Consider the following 25,916-nt stretch of genomic DNA (forward strand, 5'->3'; position numbering starts at 1 on the left):
TTGATTTTATTGTTAATCTTGTAATATTTAGGTATTTTACGATAAAGAAGTAGTGGAGAAATGTCAAATATCTTACCGAAATGTCTTATATTTTCTTTTCGTCAATATATCCGCCGCGTGCGGCTATCACTGCTTGGACTAGTCGTGGCATCCTGTCGAGTAATTTTTTTAATTTTTCTGGATTTATTGTTGTCCAACTTTTTTGTAATAGTTCCCATAAATGCTTTTTTGATTTTGGACACACTTTGCGTACGTTTCTGTCTATTTCTTCCCATAATTTCTCTATTGGATTAAGATCGGGTGATTGCGGAGGCCATACCATAATTTTCAATTCATGATTATTTTCTAGGTCTTTTAAATAATTTGCACAAATTTTTGCGGTGTGTTTGGGATCATTGTCCTGCATAAATATAAAGTTTCGTCCTATTAAGCGTTTTCCAGACGGCACTGCATGGTCATGTAAAATTTGCAAATATTGTTCTTTCTTTAATATTCCCTCGATTTGCACTAAATCGCCAGTTTGATTTGCCCCAAAACAACCCCATACCATTACAGACTGACCCCCATGCTTAACGGTTGGTACAATACAATCGGGAATTAATTTTTCACTTTGTTTCCTACGCACATGGATTCGTCGTTTTGTACCAAACACCTCAAACTTCGACTCATCGGTCCACAACACCTTTTCCCAATCTTCAGCAGTGTAATCTTTATGTAATTTTGCCCACTGCAGCCTTTTTCTCTTATTTTGAGTCCTTAATAACGGTTTTTTAACTGCAACACACCCGCGAAGCCCTGCTTGCAAAAGACGCCGCTTAACTGTTGTCGTACCAATTGGATCCTCTCGATCTTTGTTAACTTCTGCCGCAATTTCTGTTGATGTCATCCTCCTGTTTCGTTTACTTAACGTTTGTATATAGCGGTCTTCATTTTCTGTTGTTTTTTTGGGCCGTCCAGTTCGTTTTTTATATTCAAAAGTATTAGTCTCTGTTAATTTTTTCACTGTATCATGCACTGTTGATTTCGGAATTTTAGTTTTTATTGCAATTTCCCGCACAGAATAGCCTTCTTTAGCAAGAGTAATAATACTCGAACGCTTTTGAATGGATAATTCTTTTCTAGAACTGCTCATACTGATCACATGCACTGTCAAACTTGAAATGAAGAAGAAACAGCGACTTCGCCTTCGCAGCTCCATGCTTATCTCTGTTTAGTCTAGAACTCCTCTCAAAGTGTTTATAAACTCTTTACAATGTTCCCAATATAGTCCTTTGATGGTTTTGAACGTCCAAAGCGAACAATTTATCCCAACATGTACCGAATGGAAATGTAACGAAATAAGTGTTTATGCATGCAGTTCCTTTTTTAAACTTTTATTTAAATAACTAATATTTATTTTTATTTTTATATACCGAAATTATCGTAAAATACCTAAATATTACAAGATTAACAATAAAATCAAGCTAGAGAGTTATATCTGTGTTTTAATCATTCTTTTGCTGAAAACGAGTAAGTGTCCGGTGACTTATGGACGGGAGTGTACAAAAAAGAATGGGAACGCGATGCCGCAATTTAAAAAAGCAAACCAAGGGCTTAGGAGGAAAAAGTAAGAGTACGGTGAAACTAACCGAAAAATTAATTAATAAATTACAAAAATACTATGGATTGGCGATTACCAGACACCAAGATAATGTTGACGAAATGTATAAGGAAATTTGGGCCACATTTTTTCATTTGTGTTCGACTGACAAGAATCCAAACCATGGAAACTGCCCAGCAGGCGCGGAGAGCTGGTGCACATATCGCAGAGCAGAGGCTCAAGGATTAGACATGTCGATATTCCAACACAACTATCGTCCTTTAGACCCACAGGTTGAAGAAGCTCTGAAGCCAATTTATACGGACCTAAGTAGACGTGATTTATTAGACAGGTGCAAGGGTCGAAACACCCAAAATAACAATGAAAGTTACAATGCCTTGCTTTGGCACTTTGCTCCAAAGCACCTCCACAATGGTTTAAAAACCATTGAACTTGCCAATTTTCTGGCTGTTGGAATCTTTAATGATGGTTTTCAATCTATATTGAAAATTTTACAAATAATGAAAGTTATTATTGGTCCCATTGCAAAGGAGTATGCCGACAAGAGAGATAGGAATAGAATTTACCGAGCGCAGTTACGACATCAGGCTGCTTCAAAAGAGAGTCGAGCAGCTCGAAGGAAAGCTACAGCGGCCCAGCAGGTACTGTTTGAGGAAGTGGGTTCATTATATGGATACGGAATAGCAGATTAACTTTTACTATGGTAAATATCGTTTTGTCACAATGAAATCAGTAACTTTAACTTTATACGCGTTTTTCTCCAAACGGTATATTTCAAATTTGCTGCAGCTCTAACTTGAATACAAATTATTGTATCGACTCGAAACTTTTTGCAGTGTATTCAGTATATGTTTTGTCATACCATGAACTAGGATTTTTTTGATTGGATGAAAAATATCAATTTGGCATTAAAAAAACCATTATTTTTTTAGGTTAAATTCACAATTTTTTTTAAAACTTCGCCAATTTGTCAAATTTTGATATTTTTCAAAAATCCTAGTTCATGGTACGGAGAATACTTTCTAGTTTAACAGCGTTTTTGTTATTTTTCATTTTAGTCACTCAGGCGGCGGCAATCACTGTAGCTGCGGAGCTACTTTTTTTTTTGAACCTCTGGGAGATAGCGCACAAGTCGCTTGTTTTTTATTATTTTTGTACCAAAAAATTATTCTAAATATTTGATTTGTTACTAAACACATACCTAAAGTTTAAAAACATTGACTGTAATATTTCTTTTAAAAAAAATTCCCGAAAATCATCTAATTTTAGAGCGATCACACTGGTATAGCCCCTTAAGGGAGGGATTTAAACCATCCCTCATCAAGCCACTTATTTTATTTACATTTGTATCATTCTTCAATTTTAGATAATATTGAAAATTATTTCGAGTAAAAGTAGTAGAGGCTCGTAAATCAATAAGAAAATAAACAAAAATTATTATATTAATAGTCGAACCAACGAAGATCAAAAATTTCGATTATTTGAAATCTTCTCTTAATTTCTCGAGTCTCGACAAATGTGCAGAGGTTTTGAATTTTGTAAAGCAGCTTAACATTTTTACCACGACAAAGTTACATAGTCACTTTCGAATTTCCGTTTTCTTATTGATCCCTCGTTCCGTTTGCATTCCCATTCATAACTGATGAACCGCGATCGGGAAATCGAAGTCGTAATAATTATAGATCGAACGTCATCGACGTTTAACATATTCTACGCAGTTCCCATTCGACGATCGTGCACGGAATTATTAACACGGCTATTTAACGTGCACGGTCTACTTGCTCTTTCCATAAATCCCTCGTTTAGCTATGCGTGCTATGTTGCAAAATAAATTATACAAATACGCCAGTCATCGTAGCACGATTCGAATCCCAGAAACGTCGCTGTTCGCATGCTCCTGCCAGTCGTACGACGAACGTTTTAATAGTAAAGCAATTATTAAACTGTTTATTCGGCGCATCCTGAGATCCTCCGGTATCATTTCGCGAGCGCTCCATTAAATTTCAATCGACCCAACGGCGTTATTATACGTCACTCTCGGGCCCCTTTGACGCGATTACGCACTCCGTATCGCGAGGTTTCGTAAGTTTTGTTTTTCGTTTTCCCTCGTTCCATCCACGACGAACACAGGCGGTCTCTTTGTTCTTCGGGGGAGAAATTTAATTCTTCGGGCGGAGCTCGACGAAGCTCCTCTGGAATAATCTCCGGAGCTTCCCACAGAGTGCACACTTTTTTTCGTCTCTTTCGAACAACGAGGAAACTTTACTTTCATCAACCGATCGCGTTCGCAATCCCCGATCTCTCCGCGTTGAAAACGAAAATCCCTCTTTTTACGCACTTGTCGTGATTCTGCGTTCCCATGGCGACCGAAGCGAAAAATTGTCGGTCGCTTTTGTTGCTCGAACGTTCCTCGCGAAATCCAATACGCGGATGAAACGTTCCGTCTTCCGGAAATTAATCAAACGAAACGTTTCTGCCTTTGAGTTTTTTATTTTTGCTTGAAAGTGCTGTTAACTACCTTGTTAGTGTATCCTTTGAAAAACGTTATAAGGGAAAATATTATGTAATATAATGAACAGTTTTATTTTAGCTTATTTAAATATAACAAATAATTGTGTATTTTTTATTTTAAATTAAACTTAAATTTAATCGAAATATTTTCATCTGTATATTTTGTCGTATAATGATTTTCGTGTAATTATCCTTGCAAACCACTGTTATTTTTTCCTATTCAGAAGTCTTTCTTTTACCTTCCTTTTGTATCAGAGGTTACACACACTCAAATTTCTTGTCCCATAAAAAATGAAGGGGTTAATCCAACTCGATGGTGAGAAAACCAGCGAGTCTTTACGAATTTTTTATAACGATACTATACGTCCGACTGAAATGGATTTTTTACTACTAATAAAGTCTATCATAAACTTCGAAATGAAACCTTTTACGCGCACATTGGAACAAACAAACAATGGCGTTAGTTTTGTTTACGGTTTACCGCTCTAACTATAAGTTAGGTGCTCAGAGGCCAAATAAATTAATTTTTTTATCCGAATGAAGCAATATAAAAATATTTAATCTAAAATGTTAGAATTTCAATTTAAGCAAACAGTTTAAATCGTTCAATTAAATTGATATGTGAGAAACTAAAATCCATATTATTTAAAAGATGATGAATATACAGGGTGTTCGACCACCCCTGGGAAAAATTTTAATGGGTGATTCTAGAGGCCAAAATAAGACGAAAATCAAGAATACCAATTTGTTGATGGAGGCTCCGTTAAAAAGTTATTAACAATTAAATTCAAAAATTTCAAATCGTTTTGGAAAAATTATTTTCGGTTGCAGGAGTCGATTACAATCATTTTTGGTGAATAGACATACCCCCGAAATCTTACCCGCTTTCTAGAAAAAAATTCGAGAAGGTGTGAAATTTTTCGACAGAAAAAAAAAATTTCAAATCGTTCTGGAAAAATTATTTTCAGTTGTGTGGGTCAATTACAATCATTTTTGGCCATTACACATACCCCCGAAATCCTACACCACTTTCCAGAAAAAAATTCCTTACCGAAAATCTAATTAGGTGCCTAAATCAATGAAAAAAAGAAATTTCAAATCGATCTAGAAAAATTATTTTCGGTTGCAGGGGTCAATTACAATAATTTTTGGTGAATAGACATACCCCCGAAATCCTGCGCATTTTCGAGAAAAAAACTCAGTACGAGCGGAACTTTAAACGTTAATAACTTTTTAACAAAGCCTCCATCAACAAATTGGTATTCTTGATTTTTGTCTTATTTTGGCCTCTAGAATCCTCCATTAAAATTTTTCCAAGGGGTGGCCAAACACCCTCTGTATATCTTTGTAATATCGAAAATATTAAAAAAAAAAGAACACAAATATCCAATGACGATTCACTAGTTACATCACATAACAATAATAATATACTTTACACTAAAAAAAATATTGTTTCCCCGATTTTAAAGACACTTTGTAAATAAGTTCTCCAGTCACTGATACTATTATCCAGTTTCCAAGTAGGTCCATTGCATCTGTTAACTTATGTTAACCACATGTTTCTTGTTAACTTTGAATTGTATCCTAAGGGGGGTCCAAGTGTATTTACTTCGATCGTTAAATTACGTCTAGCTTGTGTCTCTTGAAAAGTTTCGTCCCCGAATTGTGTTCTCCACGGGTTCGACACTGAATCTGGTTCGATTATTCGCTCGCGTATTTGTGCAAATTTGTGAATCTCTCGAGTCCAAGTTCGCCACTAATTCGAGTACCAATTCTTGTTCCATTAGACCACCCTCTCTTGTGTTCTACGCGTACAAACGCCGAGTTTGTATCTATCGTGAATGTTAATCTATGATTTCTATCAGAATATAAACCTTTTGTTTTGTTTGCAACGTCATTAATTTTATTTTGACGATATTTAATAGAATACGTAAGATACTATGTTTATGAATTTATTCAGTTTCGATGTATTTCTCTCTTGAAGTTTCCAAAACGTTAACAGACGCTTTTTAAAAGAATATTTAACCATATTTGGGGAGTGAAAACAACCCTCAACGTTGGAGATGAAAGATATATTTTCCTCGCGATATCTTGCACACTATACCATATAAAAAAGAGTCGTATTATACATATAGAGATCTACAAGTTCGGGATTATCATTACAAAGGTCACGATCCAAAATACTTGGCTCAATAGCTCAAACTCTCCATGAAGACCCTTGGCATTCTATTCATCGCGGACACCATTCAGGAAAGAAGTAATAAATATTATCTGAAATTAAATTCTCACGCAAAAATTCCTTTGTACAGTCGTGGACCAGGATGTCGAAGACTGAAAAGACTTCGAGCGATCTCAAACGATGTTTAAGAGGGTTCCAAATCGTCAAATTATTTTAAAGAAACTCCCCTTTTGATTGCTGATGTCATTTCCAATAAAAGAAAAAATATATGTATCTCCTTGTATTTCTTTTGAATTTAGTCAAGTTTCCAATGCGTTGAAATATTTTAAACATTCTGAAAAAACTAACATTTCGAGTATTTACGTAATGCAAGTAAAAGATGAACTTTTGTTTAAAGTGAAATAGTTTCAATAGTTTAGCGTGACTTGAACTAAGGGACCTTGAACGGCCGCCATCTTTTATTCGTTCTAATAAAAATGGGGAAGAAACGAAGGAGGAGAGATATACAACCCCGTGCTTGATTTGCTGCTGAATTCATCAGCGAGGAATCCGAGAGATCCAAGTTTCCGGGCATAGAAACATTCGATGCGAGGGATCTGCTCGAAGCAATCAATGACCGAAGAGCATTCGGGGATAGGGATTGATGAAAAGTCCTCTGACCAAGCGATCGCTATCACGGACAAAGGAACGAGGCGCCAGAAGTAAATGCAGTCAGCAAAAACCGGAGGCTTTTTGCTGATAAATCAACTTCCTGGACCTTGGCTTTCCGATTGGCTGAAGACGCACCGAGTGGTCCGATTCTCTTAACGTTTCCGAATCAAACTAATTTATTTACTTGCAATTTCCAGTCCTCGCCGGTACTGCAAAAAGACATGCTTCGAAGGAAAGTTTCTTGCAAAAGTATTTCTAGCATTACCGATACTTGGTTTGTTCGGCGATACGAAATATTTCAATTTTTTCTTTCATTCCTATGATCATCAAAATCATAATGTAGCATATAACATGCTTCATGTATACGCATTCGCAATGACTAGTGTTTCTTTTTCTCTCTTACGAGGCAACGTACTTCTAATTTTTGCATTATATGTATAGAAAGTTGTGTTTTGATGTTTATTCGTAAGATATTCTTCTCTTTTATGTTAACAATCTTTTTAATTTTCGTTGGATGGAAGATAAAACGCCCTTGAAAACGAATTTTGTTTTAAGTCAATACCTTGGTTAGTTCTAGAGAAAACAACTATTTAAGAAAAAGTGCTGGCTAGTAATTACGCAAACATCCTGTATTTATATACTTTCAATTAAATAAACAATTTATGGTCCAGTTTTATCGTACACTAGTCTTACGATCAGTAGGAACTACTAAAACTATTTTGGGCATGTAGAGTCAAAGTAAATGTCAAAATAAACATAGAAGACAGCATAAATAATAATAGTTGTTAGGCTCATCGGATAGGGGATGAAATGCCCTTTAAAATGAGCGTTTGTACAAGTCGATAGCTTCATTAGTTCCGGAGATATAGCGATTTTAGTTTCAAGTCGATGCGGTGGCTAGTTTCTTAGATAGGGTTTGTTTACATTTCGTTGTTGCACTCGCGAGTTCATTGACCTCAGCGCCACGTACGTAAGACAAAGAGCTCCAACTCCGCTAGACGAAGACAGAGCTAGTCGAATTAAAAAAATTACCTTTTACATAAATTACGATATCTCGAAAACGAAAAGTCGGATCGACAAAATCCAAAAGCCATTTTAAAGGGAAGGCTTTGCCGCTTCTAACAATGGCTCAATAATTAATAAAACGATAATAGTTTAGAAACTGCACGCGTCCAAAGTTTTAGTATTTTCAATACGTTTTTAAGGCGGCGAGAGCGTGGATAGCGGAATACTTCTTTATATAAATTACGATATCTCGAGAACGAAAAGTCGCATCGACAAAAACCAAAAACCATATTGAAGGGGAAGCCTTGCCACTTCTAACAGTAGCTCAGTTACGAAGGAAACACTAGTAGTTTCAGAACTGCACGCGTGTAAAGTTTAACTAATTTTAATACGCGTTGTTAAACTGTTCTAAGGCAGAGAAAACTGAAGATTCTCTCCTTTTATCTTTGCTATATGTACATTTCCTATTTACATCAGAAGCTAATTAGAATTTGATACAAAATTTTGTCCGGTTTTTTTTACAAAAAAATATAAATCGTTCAACCGATTAGATGATAGATCAAAACAATTAACTCTCAAACTGAAATGTTAGAATAAATAAATTTGATTCATAAATTTTAGTTAAGTGATGAAAATAATTATTAAGATAAATCTTAAGTTATGCAGTTTATTATTGTCAAAAAAATAAAAGCTTCAGTCTGCCAATCTACGTGTTAAACAAATTACGAGTAGCTTCTTTACTCGAAAAATTAGAAGCATACAAAACTGTTGTACACTACAGGGTGGCGCTGAATGACCGATATGGTTTGAATGTTTAATAACTTTTTTATTTAATGAATTATTATTATTATTTTTTTGGTGTTATAAAGTATATTAATGGGGAATATTTTTGGCTTAAGTATGAAAAATTATATCCCGCAAATGATGGCCGTTTTCGGCTTCGCACATTCGTGCTCTTTCCAGTACATTTTGCATAACTTTTCGTAAAATTTCCGGTGTTATGGCTTGAATTTCATTGCGAATGTTTTCTTTTAGCTGTGGTATGGTGGCTGGCTTATTAATGTATACCCTTTCTTTCAAATAACCCCAAAGAAAACAGTCTGGCGCTGTCAAATCGGGTGAACGTGGGGGCCAATTGAAATCGCTTCTGCGCGAAATAATGCGTTCGCCAAAGAGGTCCCGTAACAGAGCCATTGTGTCCATTGCTGTGTGGGCTGTGGCTCCATCTTGTTGGAACCACAACTGTGGATGGTTTTGTACAGCTGGCCTCAAAAAATTGTCCAGCATCGTTCGATAATCAGCACCATTAACCGTAACTGAGGCGCCATGTGCATTTTCAAAAAAATATGGACCAATAATCCTTTCAGACGATACACCGCACCAAACAGTACACTTAAGTGGATGCAACTGTCGCTGATGAACTGTTCTTGGATTCTCCGTAGCCCATATCCTGCAATTTTGCTTGTTTACGAAGCCATTCAATTGGAAATGGGCTTCATCGCTCATTATCAAATTGTTAATGAAATCGCGATTTTCTTCTGCTTTTTGTCGGAATGAAATGGCATAATCAAGGCGTTGTTGGTAGTCTATCGGCTTCAATTGTTGCACAAGCTGAACCTTATACGGGAACATGTGCAATGTGGCCAAAATCCTCTGAACAGACCTCCGTGATAGCCCCAGTTGTGCCGAGCGTCTTCTTTTTGATGTTTGTGGACTGTCCTGCACACTATCCGCAACACTTTGGATATTTTCTTCCGTATGGACCGTACGTGGTCTCCCGGTACGTGGAAGGTGTCTTACTGTACCGTGTTGTCGAAAATTTGCAACAAGGCGGTTTATTGTTGATGCTGAAGGTCCAGTACGCACATTTAAAAAACGACGATAAGCACGCTGCGTCAAAACAATTGACCGTTGATTTTCAAAATAAAATTCAACAATTGCTGATCGCTGTTCTGTTGTGTAGTATTCCATTTTAAATTCCCCATGTGTTCTTCACAAAATTCTGAAATAAAAATAAAAAAAAATAAAAAATTTAAAAAGTTATTAAACATTCAAACCATATCGGTCATTAAGCGCCACACTGTATTATGTTGACCATAAAAAACAATGAAATTCTTTTTTCTTTCATTTTCACGATACTCCTCCTTTTCTTTTTTAAAAATCTCTGAAATCTACGTTTGTCTAATTACAACAACTTGTCTCTGTTAATGGAACGAGCTTCGTGTTGATTGTATAATGTTTCTTTCCTAACTATGCTCGAAGATATCAAGAAGAAAGGAATGACAGCCATCCTTTACCCAGCACCATATATCCCGAACGTTTTCTTCGGGATGACAGTGGCGTACGTGTCGTAAACTCCAGCGTGACTTGACGGGACGAAGTTCGATGGGGACGTTAGAGTCGCATAAACGCGGTCAACTTAGGCGATCGTAATTAATCGTTCGGCCGTAAAATTTATCGGATTACGTCGCGGTCGGCGCGAACCTCGCCGTAAATTTGAAAGTCTTCTCCGCGCTGCGCTCTCGAGGATCGTAAAAACGTCCGAGCGCGTTCTCCGCTTAACGAATGCTCCTCTACCGGGGCTACTCGGTGTTTCTCATAAGAATAATTTCGCGCAGAAGGTGAAACGATGGCGGGGCGTTCATCAGCTACGGCAAAACAGGAGAGAGATCAACGCGTTCGACGATAAAACGTTCGAACGCGCGGTCGTTTTGGCGACCTAGCAACTAAACCAAACAGAGCGGAGACAAATCTTGCCGAACGTTTACTGCCCGTTTCGTCTACGGGGTCTACCGGGCCAATAAAATCTTCGAAAACGCACGATTGATTGCGCGATAAATTCGCGGCGGCGCGAAACGCGACCGAAAACGGTCGACGCGAAAATGGCGGGAAAATAGATTGTTGCCTACGGGTCAACGCTCCGACGTGATACCTTGAGGGTGTATTCTGGTAATTCCGTCTCAAAATATTGCCTATAACTAATGTGTACTTGTTTCTAAATCTTCTCAAAATCAAATCAATATTGAAAGATGAAGAACCATCGTGTGGTTTGTTCAAATTGCTTCTTCTATTAAGGGGGCAGTGTACGTTGCAAAATTTAACCATCTTTAGTAATTTTTTTAAACTAAATGTTACATCTAACGCTATAATTTATTTTTGCAATTTACTTAACTATCCTTTGAGAGTACAAAATAAATTTTTTAATCATTTTTAGTGACTTTTCGCGTTTTTATTACGCCCACAGTGAACATGTGTTTAAACACTGGCGTAGGTGATTGCAGCTCTCAAGGTTGACTAAATCAAAAAAATCAAACAGATTTTTATTCGGTAGGTGAAAATAATTTATGTTGAAAATTGGTGAAAATGAAGACTTCGTTCATTCTTCGAATTCGAACAAATACTCACAAAAATGTGACAAAAAAAATGGAGAGTCTAAATGCTGAATCGATGGATGTATCATATAATAAATCCTCCTGAACTTTCTCTCTCTGAAATGATTGTTTTTTGATAACGCACCGAACAACCTAATACCATTATCCTTTCGTATTAAAACTTCTCACCAGTCGTGCCAAGAGTAATATCTCATTCTCTAAAACGTCCCGTACGTCGAAGCGTCCGTAAGAAAGCGACGCGAAGAAGTACGGCGTCGTATCAGTTTGTCGCGCAGCTGGGCGCGCCTCGACGCCACAATAACTGTAATTGCACTCGCGTAGGAGAGTTGATACGTCCTGGCGGGACTATGCATTATTTTCGCCGCGGTGTTTCGCGTGATTTATCGCGGCGACGGCTGCCGGGAAAGGCGAAACGGGGAAAAAAGGGGAAAAAGAACGCGGCAGTCCCCGTGTGTCGGTACGTTTTTTTTTTTTCGCCGCGGAGAAAAATTTCGGTCCGCTGTCAGAAAATGACCAGGGAGCGAAAAAAAAGAAGAAGAAAGAAGAGGAGACGAGAGAAAAAGGAAAATATTGGGTAAAAATATAGTTGGCGCGATAGCACGATGAAAGTTTCGGGAAAGATTCCGAGCCACGATGTATCAAGGTTCCTCTATTTTTACCCAACTTTCAGCCCGGCTCTTCGAACGCGGTGATTTGTGAAGGATGAAAAGCCAACGGACCGGGTACTTTCGTATGAATTAAACGCATTTTTCGCGTCCGGGGGTCGACGACTCTTCGACGATGCTCGAATCGAACGAAATAACAAGGAATTCGGTAAGAATTTCTCGACTGGCAGTTTCAGCGAAATAAACGAACCAAGAATCTTCTTGTTTTTTGTTTGCTCTCTTGACGTTTGTTGAAAACTAAACGGTAGAGTGACTTTCAGAGAAAAATGAATTTATCGAGTTCGGCGCTTCGGATTCGTTTACGATCATCTTGAGGGGCGAACGCTATAAATAAGAAAATACGAAAAATTCGAGAAAAAAAAGAGATATCTAATATTTTTCTTACGCGTCTCTGGCTATTTGATATATTTTTATTATGTTTATATTTTCTCGTTTATAGTGTTTACCATCGAAGTGGATCATAAATTACTTGAATCTTCGAGCTCGATAAATTCACTTTCATCTTAAAGCGAATAACCCAAAAAAATAAAAAAGTAAAAAAATTCACGCGTTGTTTATTTACATGCCAAAAGCTGTAGTAAAAACTACTCGTCAAGAAATTCCAACAGTGTTTGGTAATTTTATTTTCGATTATATATTCCAACACATTTCGTGCAAATATTCCAATAATCGTTTGCGAATCTAAAGCAGTCAAATAAAAAATCATTCTATTTAGCGAGAATACAGTCATGATCAGAACTAAAAAAAAAAAAATAAAAAAGTTTCAGATTCAAAAGAATGGCAACACTCCTTAAGATTGTCGTTCAAATTTAAAAGAAAAGACAAAAAACTAATTAGTAAAACAAATCGAATTTTATTTTTCTTAGTTTCGTCGATAACTGTATCCTTACTAAACAGAATGATTTCTGATTTATCGGTTTTAAATTCACATGTGTGGCACAATCACCTAGACACGCCAAACATATTTGTTAAAACACCTTATGTTACTACTTTTCATTGAAAAAACTTGTGAGCGTTTTCAGAACATGTATCAATATGTGATAAAATTGACGCATTAAAAAGTCCCACAGTCTTCGGGGGAAAAATGACTCGAAAAGTGTGTTTTTTTTTCCATCCCCCAAAATCAGAAGACTAATTGTATTTTTAATATAATACGAGCAAAGTGAATTGCAAAAATGGTTCTGAATATCGAAGTCTCGTTGAACGTACGCATTCGTTTCTCGGTCGGAAAGGGAATATCTGCGAGCACAACGAATGGATTTACGCGGTATTGCGTTTCGGAATTGCGAGCTCCAAGGCGAAATTATTAAAACAGGGGGGATGTAAGGCTCGCCCGGGCACGACGGAATTATTCAAGCACTCGAAAACGCTAATTTCGCCCCGGAAGAACAGAACGTGTCCCGGTGCAGCGAGGACACGCCCCCGCAGCGCCTAATTTCGCCGCCGACGAGCCAGCCTCTTATTGGATTTTCAGACGAAAGTTGAATTAAGGATTCGGGATTACGTGTGCATTAAGGAGACGGCGGAAGATGGAGGGAGATGCGAAATAAGGCGAACGAGAAAACACGCGAGATACAAAGTGGCGGGACTAGGGGAGGAGGAAACGGAGAAAATGAAAAATATTGGGCTCGTACCAAACGGAAGGGAAGCAGAAAATACGACTAAATGCATGCTTTTCCATCGTTTGCTTCTTCTTTGTGACTCTAATATTAGCGAAGGAAATATCACGTCCCGGTAATAATAACGATACAGCTCGAAAAATGTCGACTTCGCGGCGGAGAGAAAAAGAAATTGCAATTTGTCGATCTCTTAACAGGAGGAGTAATTTCTGCTCGCGCGAAAGCAACTCTTTTCACGACGGGGAATTCCTTTTCTCGCGATGGGAAATCATTGTACCACGCCTGCGGTGGAAAACAGTTTTCACCGTTCGGTTATTTATTTTAACAGAATATTTTTTAAAAACTTTTGCTCGTACATAGAGTTAAAATGCATTTCATATGTATGTACATGTATGTCCATCATTTTTGCATATTTTGATACAATTATTGTTCACGGAACATGCGTTTGAAAATAAATAACTTTCAACACGTTTACTCGTAATGTATAAATAAATTGCAGATTTAACCCAAGTCTTATGAGTTGGGAAAAACTGTGTTTCAATTCGTTTGCAATAGAAAATTTATTAAAAATTATTTCAATATTTAAAAATAGAAATGAATTCTTCTATTTAGTAATACTTTTACGAGTACGAAACCAATAATAATTTAACTGTATAAATAAATTATTCAAACCATACCAAATGCTGTGTGTTAAGAAAAACTTACTTTAAATTAATTTACAATAAAAAATCTTTAATTTGAATGATTGCCTGCAATATTCTGAATATTGTTTAAATTCTTCCTGACATCTGCCCCAAAACCACCCTGTTCCCTTCGTGCTCCAAAATGTCCCATCGTAAACGATTAAGAGCCTCGATGAAAGCTAACGTGTTTCGCGGGTTTCAAAAAGGAAGACGCAAAAATGGATACAAGGGTGCATGCGAGCCACAGAGGAACAGGGAACAAAAATGCAACAAGACACGCAAGATTGCATTCTGCTGACAGTTGCAGGTCAGTTTGCGTTACCTCGAATCGAGAAAGCTTTTCCGAGTTTCTGCACGCGTTACCAGAGAAGCGAGATGGTGCATTGTGCAGTTCGCGTCGAAGCAACGAACGCGAAACGTGCAAGTCGTGTTTCGCGTCGCGTCAAGAAACAACCTTATCGCGCAGCCTCGAACGAACTTTGAATTATTTGAATATTACTTTGAATTAATGAATTCCCGTTTGTTCACCCCTTTCAGCCTCCCTTACGCTCGAATCCAAGCTTTACATTCACGTTTCGCAAAACATCCCTTTAGAGCTCATGCAAGAAAAACCAACGTAACAATTTTTAAACAAATAAATTGAAATAAATTGAAGCAATATTCTTCTTCGTTCGACCAACTCTACGTAACAAAAATTTTTAATTTCGAGCATAATTCATTAGAATAGATTCATAGATTCATCACAGTATTAAAGTAGTGTTGTTACATGTTGAAAACGTAACAATTTTTAAACGAGGCAACATAAATTGCAGGAATGTTCTTTGTTCGACCAACTCTACGTAACAAAAATTTTTAATTTCGAGCATAATTCATTCGATTAGATTCATAGATTCATCAAAGTATTAAAGTTGCATATACGACAAAAATAAAGGGGTGAATCTATAGAAGATAATGTTACAGGAAATTGAATATGAAAAATATTATACAATTGGAATATTTGTGAAAATTTAAAAGTAAGTTGGTCTTCCAGGAGGCTGTACAAAATGTTTGTTATGCGAGTGGGATAGTAGAGGAACTATGAATTAATTCCGGATGAATAAATCCTGAAAAATATATTTACCATCGCTACGGTATCAAATGGGGCATAATAATACATTTTTGAGGCAATGGATAAATTCAGACCAGGGTTTCGATAATGTAAAATAATGATAATAGCGTCTTCATGCTACAAAACACTCGATTATACAGCGATTCAATTCCTTAACGATATTTTTTAAACTCCAAAACGTACAATCTTTTTCTTGCATGCACATCCAGTGGATGTCGTAACATTTTACGTATGTATTTATATTTAAATATTTCAGCCAGGATACAGAAGATTGTGCAAAAGAGTTTCTCGCGGAACACGTTTTTTCATTTCATGTACGAAGAACAGTATTAAAAGAAAATAATGTATCCGTTTTAGCAGGAGATATTGTTTTTTGTCCGTGAATATCCCGAACGTCGACGAGTTAATAAATAATTAACTTTTCTGGCTGATAGTTGACGCAATAAAGAGAAAAAGTTTGCTTCTCGTTCGCTCGTATTCGAAACATTTGGAGCAGGATTTGAGCTTAGCGATATTATTTCTGGCGGACCCGTCCGACGACAATTAAATGGCGACTGTTTCAACCTATCATCCGGCGTATTTCGAGCGAACGATTATAATGAACCGACGCAGCGATACAGAACGCCGTCCAATCGGGAAATTAATTTTGTCTGTTCTTTTACGCAGCGCGGAACGCTGACTCGCGGAGCGGAACAACCGTGCAAAGAGAACTCGAAATTCGCCGGAAGGCTACGAGACGCGTCGTAAGCTTTTCCACGAAGACCTACAGGTATAATCTTCCGGAGTTGCGCCGCTCTGGAGGGCATAAAACCACGCGGATCTTTTTCATTCGTTTTGAGCAAATATTGCTTTTCTCCCCCAACCCGTCTCCTCCGACGTAAAACGCTCATGTTTTTTTTCCGTTTCCACGACCTGGTTTATAGGTTTCCTCGCGATCCTCTTACTACAACTTTCACGAACATCGTTTCATCGCCTCCTTTTTTCCCCCACCACCGCCGGATGAACGATCAGAATTCGTCCAGACCTCGCGAATAAGTAAACCGTTGCTACGTTTCGCGCGGTCATTCTGTCTGACACTTCTATTTGGTAAAATTCTTTTTTCTAATTACCATTCCGCATGTTGGTTCTCGGTGGCTCAAATATTTCTAATTCCAGCATCTATATTTCTACATTTATTAATTTATTATGAGTTTTTGTGCTTCTATTAACATTTCTTTTCGTTTAATTTGAGTATTTGCGTGGCTGGACACTACCGCCGCCAGCGGAGGAGCGATAGAGGTTCGAGCGTTGCCATGTGCGCAAGGTAGGTGCGCAGAAGATCGTTCGCCATTCACCCTTGCACGATGCACGATATTTTTTATCAAATTATTAGGTTAGAGGGAAATGATCGGGGACTTGCCCGATTTTATCACGATATTTAGGACAATGGTTGTTATATTTTTCAATTGTTTTTATGCAATGATAAACTCTAGTCTTCGTAGAATAGTTACACACACTTCCAAAATTTAAAGTTAGCCAAAACTCAACAGGAACTATTCGAAATTTATAAAAACCTTAAGGAAATTTCATTTGCGAGGTACAAATCTCAAATATTGTTAAATTAACAGTGAATAGAGATGTTTCAAGAGAATATTTGAAGGGAACTCGAAAATATGCATCATAATGTAGTGTGAACAGAGAAAGTAAAAGAATTTGAGCAACAAAATGGAGGATCTCTTCGATTTTAATCGTTCTATAATAATTTAAATTTGATCTTCACCTAAGCAAAGTGGATTTATAATCCAAACGGTAAAATAATTGCCTACAAACTCGTGGATGGACCTAGTTAACTGGAAACCTGGCAGAAAGAAGAAAACTTGTAGAAAATCAACAGAGCTTAATATGCTTGATCGTTAATAGTATTTACCGTTTACTCCCGCTTTAAGAACGTATTCAAATAGGCTGCATACTTATGAGATAATCTAATACATACTTCTTTGTTAATACCGAGTAATTATGATAAATACCTGTGATGAAATATTTCTTTAGAAAGTAGCTACAGATTGGACTATGTGACTTACCTGAAACAAAAAAGAAAAATCGAGTTAATGATGAAAAATAATTTTTGGTTTCAATTGAATCTGGGTGGTGGATATTTTCATTATTAAAAATTACAATATCAATGTTAATTAAATTCTATATTCTCATACTAATGATGAATATTTTTTTATTCATTATTTCTTCCACTTTTAAAGTACATTTTAAATAAATCTCAAAGAGAAATTGATTTCACTTAAAATAAATAAATAAATATTTTCTCTATATTCCTAGTGAAAGAATTACACGAAATCGTAATTAATCATTGCATATTGAAACTACGCTAATAACGCACACCATAAATGTTTTGACTACTAAATTTACGAAAGTAAAAAGAGGAAAATTATTTTCTGTTTTGAGATTCTCAATTCGTGTTTCAAGTTTGGCCAGTATATTTGGATTTTACATCATTTTCGAGCCATTCTCACATATTTTGCATCCGTATATAGATTTTTGTGGCCGAGTGTGGGTACAATTTTACACAAATACACGACGACACGAGTCCAGGTTCGGTTCGTCGTTATTTGGGCACGATAACGCGTTATCAGCGTTTATCAGAACCGATCGAAATGTGTACCTCCCTATCGGAATAATCCTTGCTATCTAGTCTGTTGTATCGCGGTCAATATTCGTTGCGTAGCCAACGATTTTCTCTTGTATTTGCTTCACTATAAAACGCTCGAGCAAGTTGGCGGTCAGCTCTTACCAATTCACTTTTATCTCGCCTTTTACAAACGACAAGGACCAATGGAAAGCGACAAGACCTGCTAGAGAACGTGCTATTGTTCCAAAAAGGAATTTTCTCGCGGATTTTCTCGCGTCCAAAAATGTGAAAACGTTTGAAAAAGTCGTCGCGCTGATCCTTCGAACGTCTACCATAAATGGGTAAAATTCTATTCGAACGATAAAAAACACCAACGTGTGGCAATTTATACGCGACGTTTATTTGATCGAATAGTTTTCGTGAAATATTTCGAGTCCAGAGCAGTTGAATTTCCATAACAATTGGTATAACAATGCACGAAAACTGATTAAATAAAAAATTGTACAATATCAATGCAACTTTCGCTCAGAAAATATTAGAAATTCGAAGTACAGTGTTGTACTGGGAAAAGTTATTAAATTATAAGAAAATTTCAAATTTGTAATTTTATTCGATTAGATTTGCACTTGTAAATTTGAATGGGAACTTTCTTTCTTTATCTTATAAAATAGCTGTACCTTATAAATTATGCAAACTGCAATAAGAGATTAAAAAAATTTTGATGCACATCATTTTCTTATTAATTTATGTTTGCTTGCTAGAAAATTGCGTTAATAAATAAAACTTTTAAGTTGCTGATGGTTTATCGTTTGATTAAATCATATCTCAGACTTCATTTAAATTTGGTGTTATTCTGATGGAAGCTTTCAACAGAGTCCTGAACGCTGGCGTAAAATAAATACTTTTACCTCTATTACTTTTAAGGGTAGTTCATAAATTATATAAGGCTTTGCAAAAAGGGGAAGAGTTAAAATTAATTTCATGCGATGTTTTTGAAAGGTCACGGTGAGTCTAATTCTAAAAAGAAATTATTTTTTCACTACTTTTCCATTGTTACTTACAATGTGCATAACTTTTAACAGAATAGAGTATTATTTCAATAATTTAAATACTGTGTTATTTTTTACGTATTCCTTAATCTCATATCACTCACTTACTAATTGTTATGCTGTAAAAAAAATTTTTGTGACAAGAGGAAGGAGTTAAAAATCACGGAAAAATTACGTAAAAATACGTATTTTTTTAACAAATATTTTTCTTTCGTCATTGAGAAATAAGTTTAGGCTTTCTTTATCGACAGCCACAGCCATAACGAACATTTTCATTCGAATGACGTAATTTTCTTAAAGCCCAAGTGAAATTGCCTGCAACTACCGACAAATTGCAGTGCAAAGAGTCCCGAATTTACGCAAGGAAAAATCAACAATCCCGCCAGGCACGCTATTCTTTTTTTCCATTGACTGTGTCCGCTACCCTGTCGCCGCAAACCGATGTAGCAGTCGATTCGATACAAAAATTCAAGGGAGAATCGAACCGTGACACGAGTATTTACTCGCAAGCGTCCCTCGTTAATTCGTGTCAAACATTTTCCCCCGAAAACGACGCCACGCGTCGGTCCACCGATTCACCATTAATTTGTAATTTTTTTTTGTTTGACCCAACGAAATTGAAACCGCGACCCGTGGCGTCATTTACCCGCCCCAACGAAAGAAAACGAGAAACGGGAAATTAATACGACGAAGAACCGAAGTCCCGTAATTTCGACGATCATCGCGCCAATTCCGGTTTCATTAATTTTAATTAAACGCCGAACATATTTCCGGGACGCGTTCGATTAACGAAACCGTCCGATGTATTATATATCTGGCGATGTTTCCCTTGATCGACAACGAAACCAAACGGCGACACGACAAATACGAAACGAGCGGTATCGCGAAATTCCACGGCAGACGATGTAGAATGTCGGATTAGGAGGGAAGATTAAAGGATTTGTTCTCTATAGAAGTTTAGATCAGTTTTCTTCGGCAACTCTTTTTCTGATCAGCCTGGAACTACAACTGCCGAGGGGATTTTACTTTCTCGGCTGTTATTAACGGAGGGAAAGCAATTGCTATCGAACAACGGTTCACTTCCACGGTTTTCTCCATTTTTTGTTAACGTTTTCTAGTGCTTTGAGCTGGGAATTACAAAAAAATCAATTAACAAGCTTACATGTTATAGTGCACTTTCTTAGTCATAATACAAATAAAAAGAGTCAGATGAGTATCCATTTGTGCTCCATTTCAATCTTCGATCGACTTATGATAGAGGAACAGCAGTTGCTTTGAGTCGGAAATTACAAAAAATCAATTATAAAATCCTGCATGTAGAATATGTATCTTGGTTTCTTTATTTACGTTTCGAGAGTGGTTTAAGTGATTTTCGCGAAGTTATAGTGCACTTACTGAGTTATAATACAAATAAAAGAGTCAGATGAGTATCCACTTGTGCTCGATTTCACTCTTCGATCGACTTATAACAGAGAAACAACAGTTGGTTTGAGTTGGGAATTACAAAAAATCAATTATAAAATCCTCCACGTACAATATGGATCTTGTTTTCGTTATTTACGTTTTGAGAGTGGTTTAAGTGGTTTTCGCGAAGTTATAATGCACTATACTGAGTTATAATACAAATAAAAGAGTCAGATGAGTATCCATTTGTGCTCCATTTCATCTTCGATCGACTTATAACAGAGGAACAACAGTTGCTTTGAGTTGGGAATTACAAAAAATCAATTATAAAATCCTCCATGTACAATATGCATGTTGGTTTCTTTATTTACGTTTCGAGAGTGGTTTAAGTGATTTTCGCGAAGTTATAATGCACTTACCGAGTCATAGTATAAATACAGGAGTCAGATGAGTTCCCATTTGTGCTCGATTTCAATCTTCGATCGAATTATGATAGAGAAACAACAGTTGGTTTGAGTTTGAAATTACAAAAAATTAACTATAAAATCCTCCATGTACAATATGCATGTTGGTTTCTTTATTTACGTTTCGAGAGTGGTTTAAGTGGTTTTCGCGAAGTTATAATGCACTTACTGAGTCATAGTGTAAATAAAAGAGTCAGATTAGTACCCATTTGTGCTCCATTTCAATCTTCGATCGACTTATAACAGTGGAACAACAGTTGCTTTGAGTTGGGAATTACAAAAAATCAATTATAAAATCCTCCATGTACAATATGCATGTTGGTTTCTTTATTTACGTTTCGAGAGTGGTTTAAGTGATTTTCGCGAAGTTATAATGCACTTACCGAGTCATAGTATAAATACAGGAGTCAGATGTGTTCCCATTTGTGCTCGATTTCAATCTTCGATCGAATTATGATAGAGAAACAACAGTTGCTTTGAGTTGGAAATTACAAAAAATTAATTATAAACTCCTGCACGTACAATATGTCTGTTACTTTCTTTATTTACGTTTCGAGGGTGGTTTAACACTAGATTTACGGTGCATTGATCGCACGTATATTTATTGATACCTTTCATATTGACGATTACCTTACAATATGATTTTTCTTTTAATTAGAATATGTATTCATGCCAGTGCATCAATCAAATTCAACATAAGTTGTTAAAAAATAATATTTACGCGTTCTGCAATTTTAAATATCGAATCAGACACTCGTAAATCTAGTGTTAAGTGATTTTCGCGAAGTCATAGTACACTTACTGAGTCATACTATAAATAAAAGAGTTATATGAGTTCCCATTTGTGCTCGATTTCAATCTTCGATCGACTTATAATAGAGGAACAGTAGTTGCTTTCTCGATTAAAATTTTTTAGTTATAAATGATAATTACAACTGACGGAAATTGCCTTCCGGTTGCTAATAACCATCGTCTATGGGACGCCCTCGTGTAGAATTCCAATATTCATAAACGTTATGGACTTTCACGATAACTATGAACATTTTGTAGTTCTACAATAACTATAAAGATAATGTAATTCGATAATGTCCTTAATCATTATGTACTTCGATAATATCGAACTAACTCGAACTTCGTTTTATGGAGTCCAAGGCATGGACTTGCTGAAGAGAATTTCAAGTGTATTATGTGGAGGTTTATTAGTTCAGTATCATTCACGAGTTGCTTTCTCGATTAAAATTTTTAGTTATAAATGATAAATATAACTTCCGGTTACTAATAACCACCGCTTATGAGACACCCTCGTATAGAATTCCAATATTCATAAACGTTATGGACTTTCACGATAACTATGAACATTTTGTAGTTCTACAATAACTATAAAGATAATGTACTTCGATAATGTAGTTCAATAATAGCCTTAAACATTATGTACTTCGATAATATCGAACTAACTCAAACTTCGTTTTATGTTGTCCAAAACATGGACTCACAGAAGAGAATTTCAAGTGTATTATCGTGTAGGTTTATTAGTTCAGTATCATCAGCCTTGCATTCCCAAATTATTGAACATTCACACATTCTTCTCTATTTTCTGTCGAATCGATTTATGAAAACAATTTCACAATATCTTCCGGACTTTCCAACGCCAATTTGTTTAAATCAACTCAACTGTAAAAATGTATTATTGATACGAGAATGTATTTAAATGATCGATAACAAGGTCCATGTGCCTGTCAAATATTTTATAGTCTTTGTTATATTATCAATGAAAATTCTTGACTACGTCATTTTTATCATATCAATATAAATTTGTACAATTTTGAAACTGTCTCTTCAAACATATGTCTTTTTATTATTTTATACGTTTCCTTAACACTAGAACTACCGACAATTATAGTGTGTTTATTTGTATCAAGGAAATTGAAACGATAGGTGCGTGAAGAAATGTATAATGCAATGGAAGTAAGTGTTTATTCATTCTTCTATAGAAAATTACGATAAATTACCAAAAATTCAGTCGAGTCAATTTTTTACAGGTTTTATTAGAAATTACGAATCGGTCACTTTGACTGGTTTGGTAGTTCTAGTGTTAATGTATCCATTTATAGTAAATCACTATTATAGTCTACGAATACGAATGGAAATAACTGTATACATGCATCTGAATTAAAAATTTCAAATTTTCAAACACTTACAATTACAATTAAAAATTGAAATTCAAACCAGAGGTCGAAAATAAAATATCAATACCAGTTCTTAAGTATAATAAAAAATTCATGATTTTTCAACACAACGTCGCACAGCACATATGATAAAAAATGTTCAAAAACAATAATTTGGTCAAGCCTACTTTATTCTTCATACATTGCCCCTATTATCGCTTATTTAGTCAATTGCACTGCTGTTTAGTGGGTAAACAGTTTGATAATGTCAACGTACTAAAGAACAGTATCGAACAACCTTTTAATGAATAATTAAAAATTTTTTATTGCGACGACATAATGGTTTACTGCTTACCATAAAATTCCGTGGTATGTTTGATATACTGTTTCAAGTTCCGTCACAAATCTCGTTACGAATTTATGGGATGACGATTAACCATTGTGAAATTTGTAATTGGAATAACAAGGGATAGATTGCGTAATCAATTCGAAACGTAATTGATCGATGCCCGACTCTGACACGTCTCGTATGTTGGACCGTTTAAACGTTTGCCAAACGCGATATAGTCGCGTGGGAGACGCTGTTGCATCTACGATGCACCTGTGCAACGCGCGATGATACTTCTGAGCGGTCAGGCCAAACGCCGATGAATCAGCAGTGAATCAACCGTCGCTAAGATGAACGCGCGTATTCGCGAAAATTAAATCGCCCACGCGTTGAGACGTGTCGTAATCTTGGGCGGATTTATTTCGAAGCACGTTTCATCGCCAACTATCGCGTATTTATTCGATGAATGAAACCGTAGATCAACCGATTCCGTATTAACTCCTTTCGACCCAAGGTTAGGCCAGTTATGGAACTTTTTCAATACGTAGCTTTCGTCGAAACAGTCGAAGCCGGAACTTTCACAATCAAAGTTCTCGCGTTACAACTCCTATAAGAGCGGACAAAAGGAAGTTCTTGTAAATGAAAACTTCAGTTCAAATGCAATTTACTAAATATAAAAATAACGTTTCTTGCGTAACACGAAAACGCAATATTTTACATTTCACGTTGGGATATTAATTTGCTTATCAATTGTGCAAATATAGTAGATTGAAAATTTGTATACTGAATTTTTTATATTTTTCATTATATGATTTTTCATTATATTCTATTTAATTTATAATAGTTTATAATTATTTTCATTTTAAAAACAAATTAATATAAAAGACAAATGCTGGTGAATGTTATACCAAGCAAAATTATACCAATTTTTATATTATTATATTTAATTTCTAAATTATATTCGATGCTTTCCTCCTTGGAATAGAGACGATATTTCTTGCACGTTAGACTTTCAGTGATAATAGAACCAAGATATTTGACCTAATCAGAATTCGACATAGATTCTTTAAAAGAACAGAATGCAAATTAATTTGGCTATTCCTCTTAAAATCAAATTTAATCTTTCATAGGTGCTGTGTTTTTTAATATTTGAGTTATTTATTTTGTGACGTTACGATCTAGATATTACTTTATTCTAATTATTTATAAATATTCTAAAAATTCTAAAATTTATTAATTTATCTATATTATTTATTTCTTTATACAGGGTGTCCGGCCACCCCTGGGGGAAATTTTAGTAGAAGATTCTAGAGGACAAAATAAGACGAAAATCAAGAATACCAATTTGTTGATGGAAGCTTCATTAAAAAGTTATTAACAATTAAATTCAAAAATTTCAAATCGTTCTGCAAAAATTATTTTCGGTTGCGGTGGTCAATTACCATCATTTTTTATGAATACACATACCTCCGAAATCCTACCCACTTTCGAGAAAAAAAATCGAGTAGGTGCAGAAATTTTTCGGCGAAACAAAAATTTTTCAAATCGTTCTGAAAAAATTATTTTCAGTTGCAGAGGTCAATCACAATTATTTTTAGTCATTACACATACCCCCGAAATCCTACACACTTTCGAGAAAAAAATTCCCTACCGAAAATCTAATTAGGTGCCTTATTTAAAATTTTTCGACGAAAAAAAAAAATTTTAATCGTTCTGGAAAAATTATTTTCAGTCCCGGGGGTCAATTACAAGCATTTTTGGTGAATAGACATATCCCCGAAATCCTACCCAGTTACGAGAAAAAAATTCGTTACTGAAAATATAATGTCTGATCACGAATGAATGATTCCCCTGATATTTCACGTGTTTCAAATCGTTCTGAAAAAATTATTTTCGGTGGAAAGGGTCAATTGCAATAATATTTGGTGAATAGACACACTCCCGAAATTCTGCGCATTTTCGAGAAAAAAATTTGTTACCGAAAATATAATGTCTGATCATGAATGAATGATTCCCCTGATATTTCACGTGTTTCAAATCGTTCTAAAAAAATTATTTTCGGTTAAAGGAATCAATTACAATAATATTTGGTGAATAGACATATCCCCGAAATCTTGCGCATTTTCGAGAAAAAAATTCAGTACCGGCGGAACTTTAAACGTTAATAACTTTTTAACAAAGCCTCCATCAACAAATTGGTATTCTTGATTTTCGTCTTATTTTGGCCTCTAGAATTCCCCATTAAAATTTTTCCCAGCCTTTTCAATGCTTGAACAAACTTGAAACGCAATGAAAACACACGGAGTATTTGCCATTTGGAAAACCATTGCTAATCCAAGACTTGTCATCATCTTAATTATATTTTGGTCTCTGCTCGGCGTTAAACTGTACCAAATACAGTCGACTCGTATCGTCTAATCTGTTCTGCAAATTGGGTGTGCCATTATCATACGCGAAGTACAAGCATAGAATT

General features: G+C 35.8%; 2 protein-coding genes across 4 annotated transcripts in view; one reads left to right on the plus strand and one right to left on the minus strand.

Annotated features, from left to right (window-relative positions):
- Nucleotides 1–25,916, minus strand: part of LOC122400402 (heterogeneous nuclear ribonucleoprotein L) — a 327,347-nt gene that overhangs the window by 113,291 nt on the left and 188,140 nt on the right. The window lies entirely within an intron of this gene.
- On the plus strand, nucleotides 1,639–2,292 carry LOC122400403. The gene has a single exon (XM_043401856.1). The coding sequence runs from the start codon at nucleotides 1,702–1,704 to the stop codon at nucleotides 2,290–2,292; it is 591 nt and encodes a 196-aa protein (XP_043257791.1). The 5' UTR covers nucleotides 1,639–1,701.

The sequence above is a fragment of the Colletes gigas genome, unplaced genomic scaffold (assembly GCF_013123115.1).
Source record: "Colletes gigas isolate AHSC1104 unplaced genomic scaffold, ASM1312311v1 Colletes_gigas_Sc00017, whole genome shotgun sequence".
NCBI classification, from domain to species: Eukaryota; Metazoa; Arthropoda; class Insecta; order Hymenoptera; family Colletidae; genus Colletes; species Colletes gigas.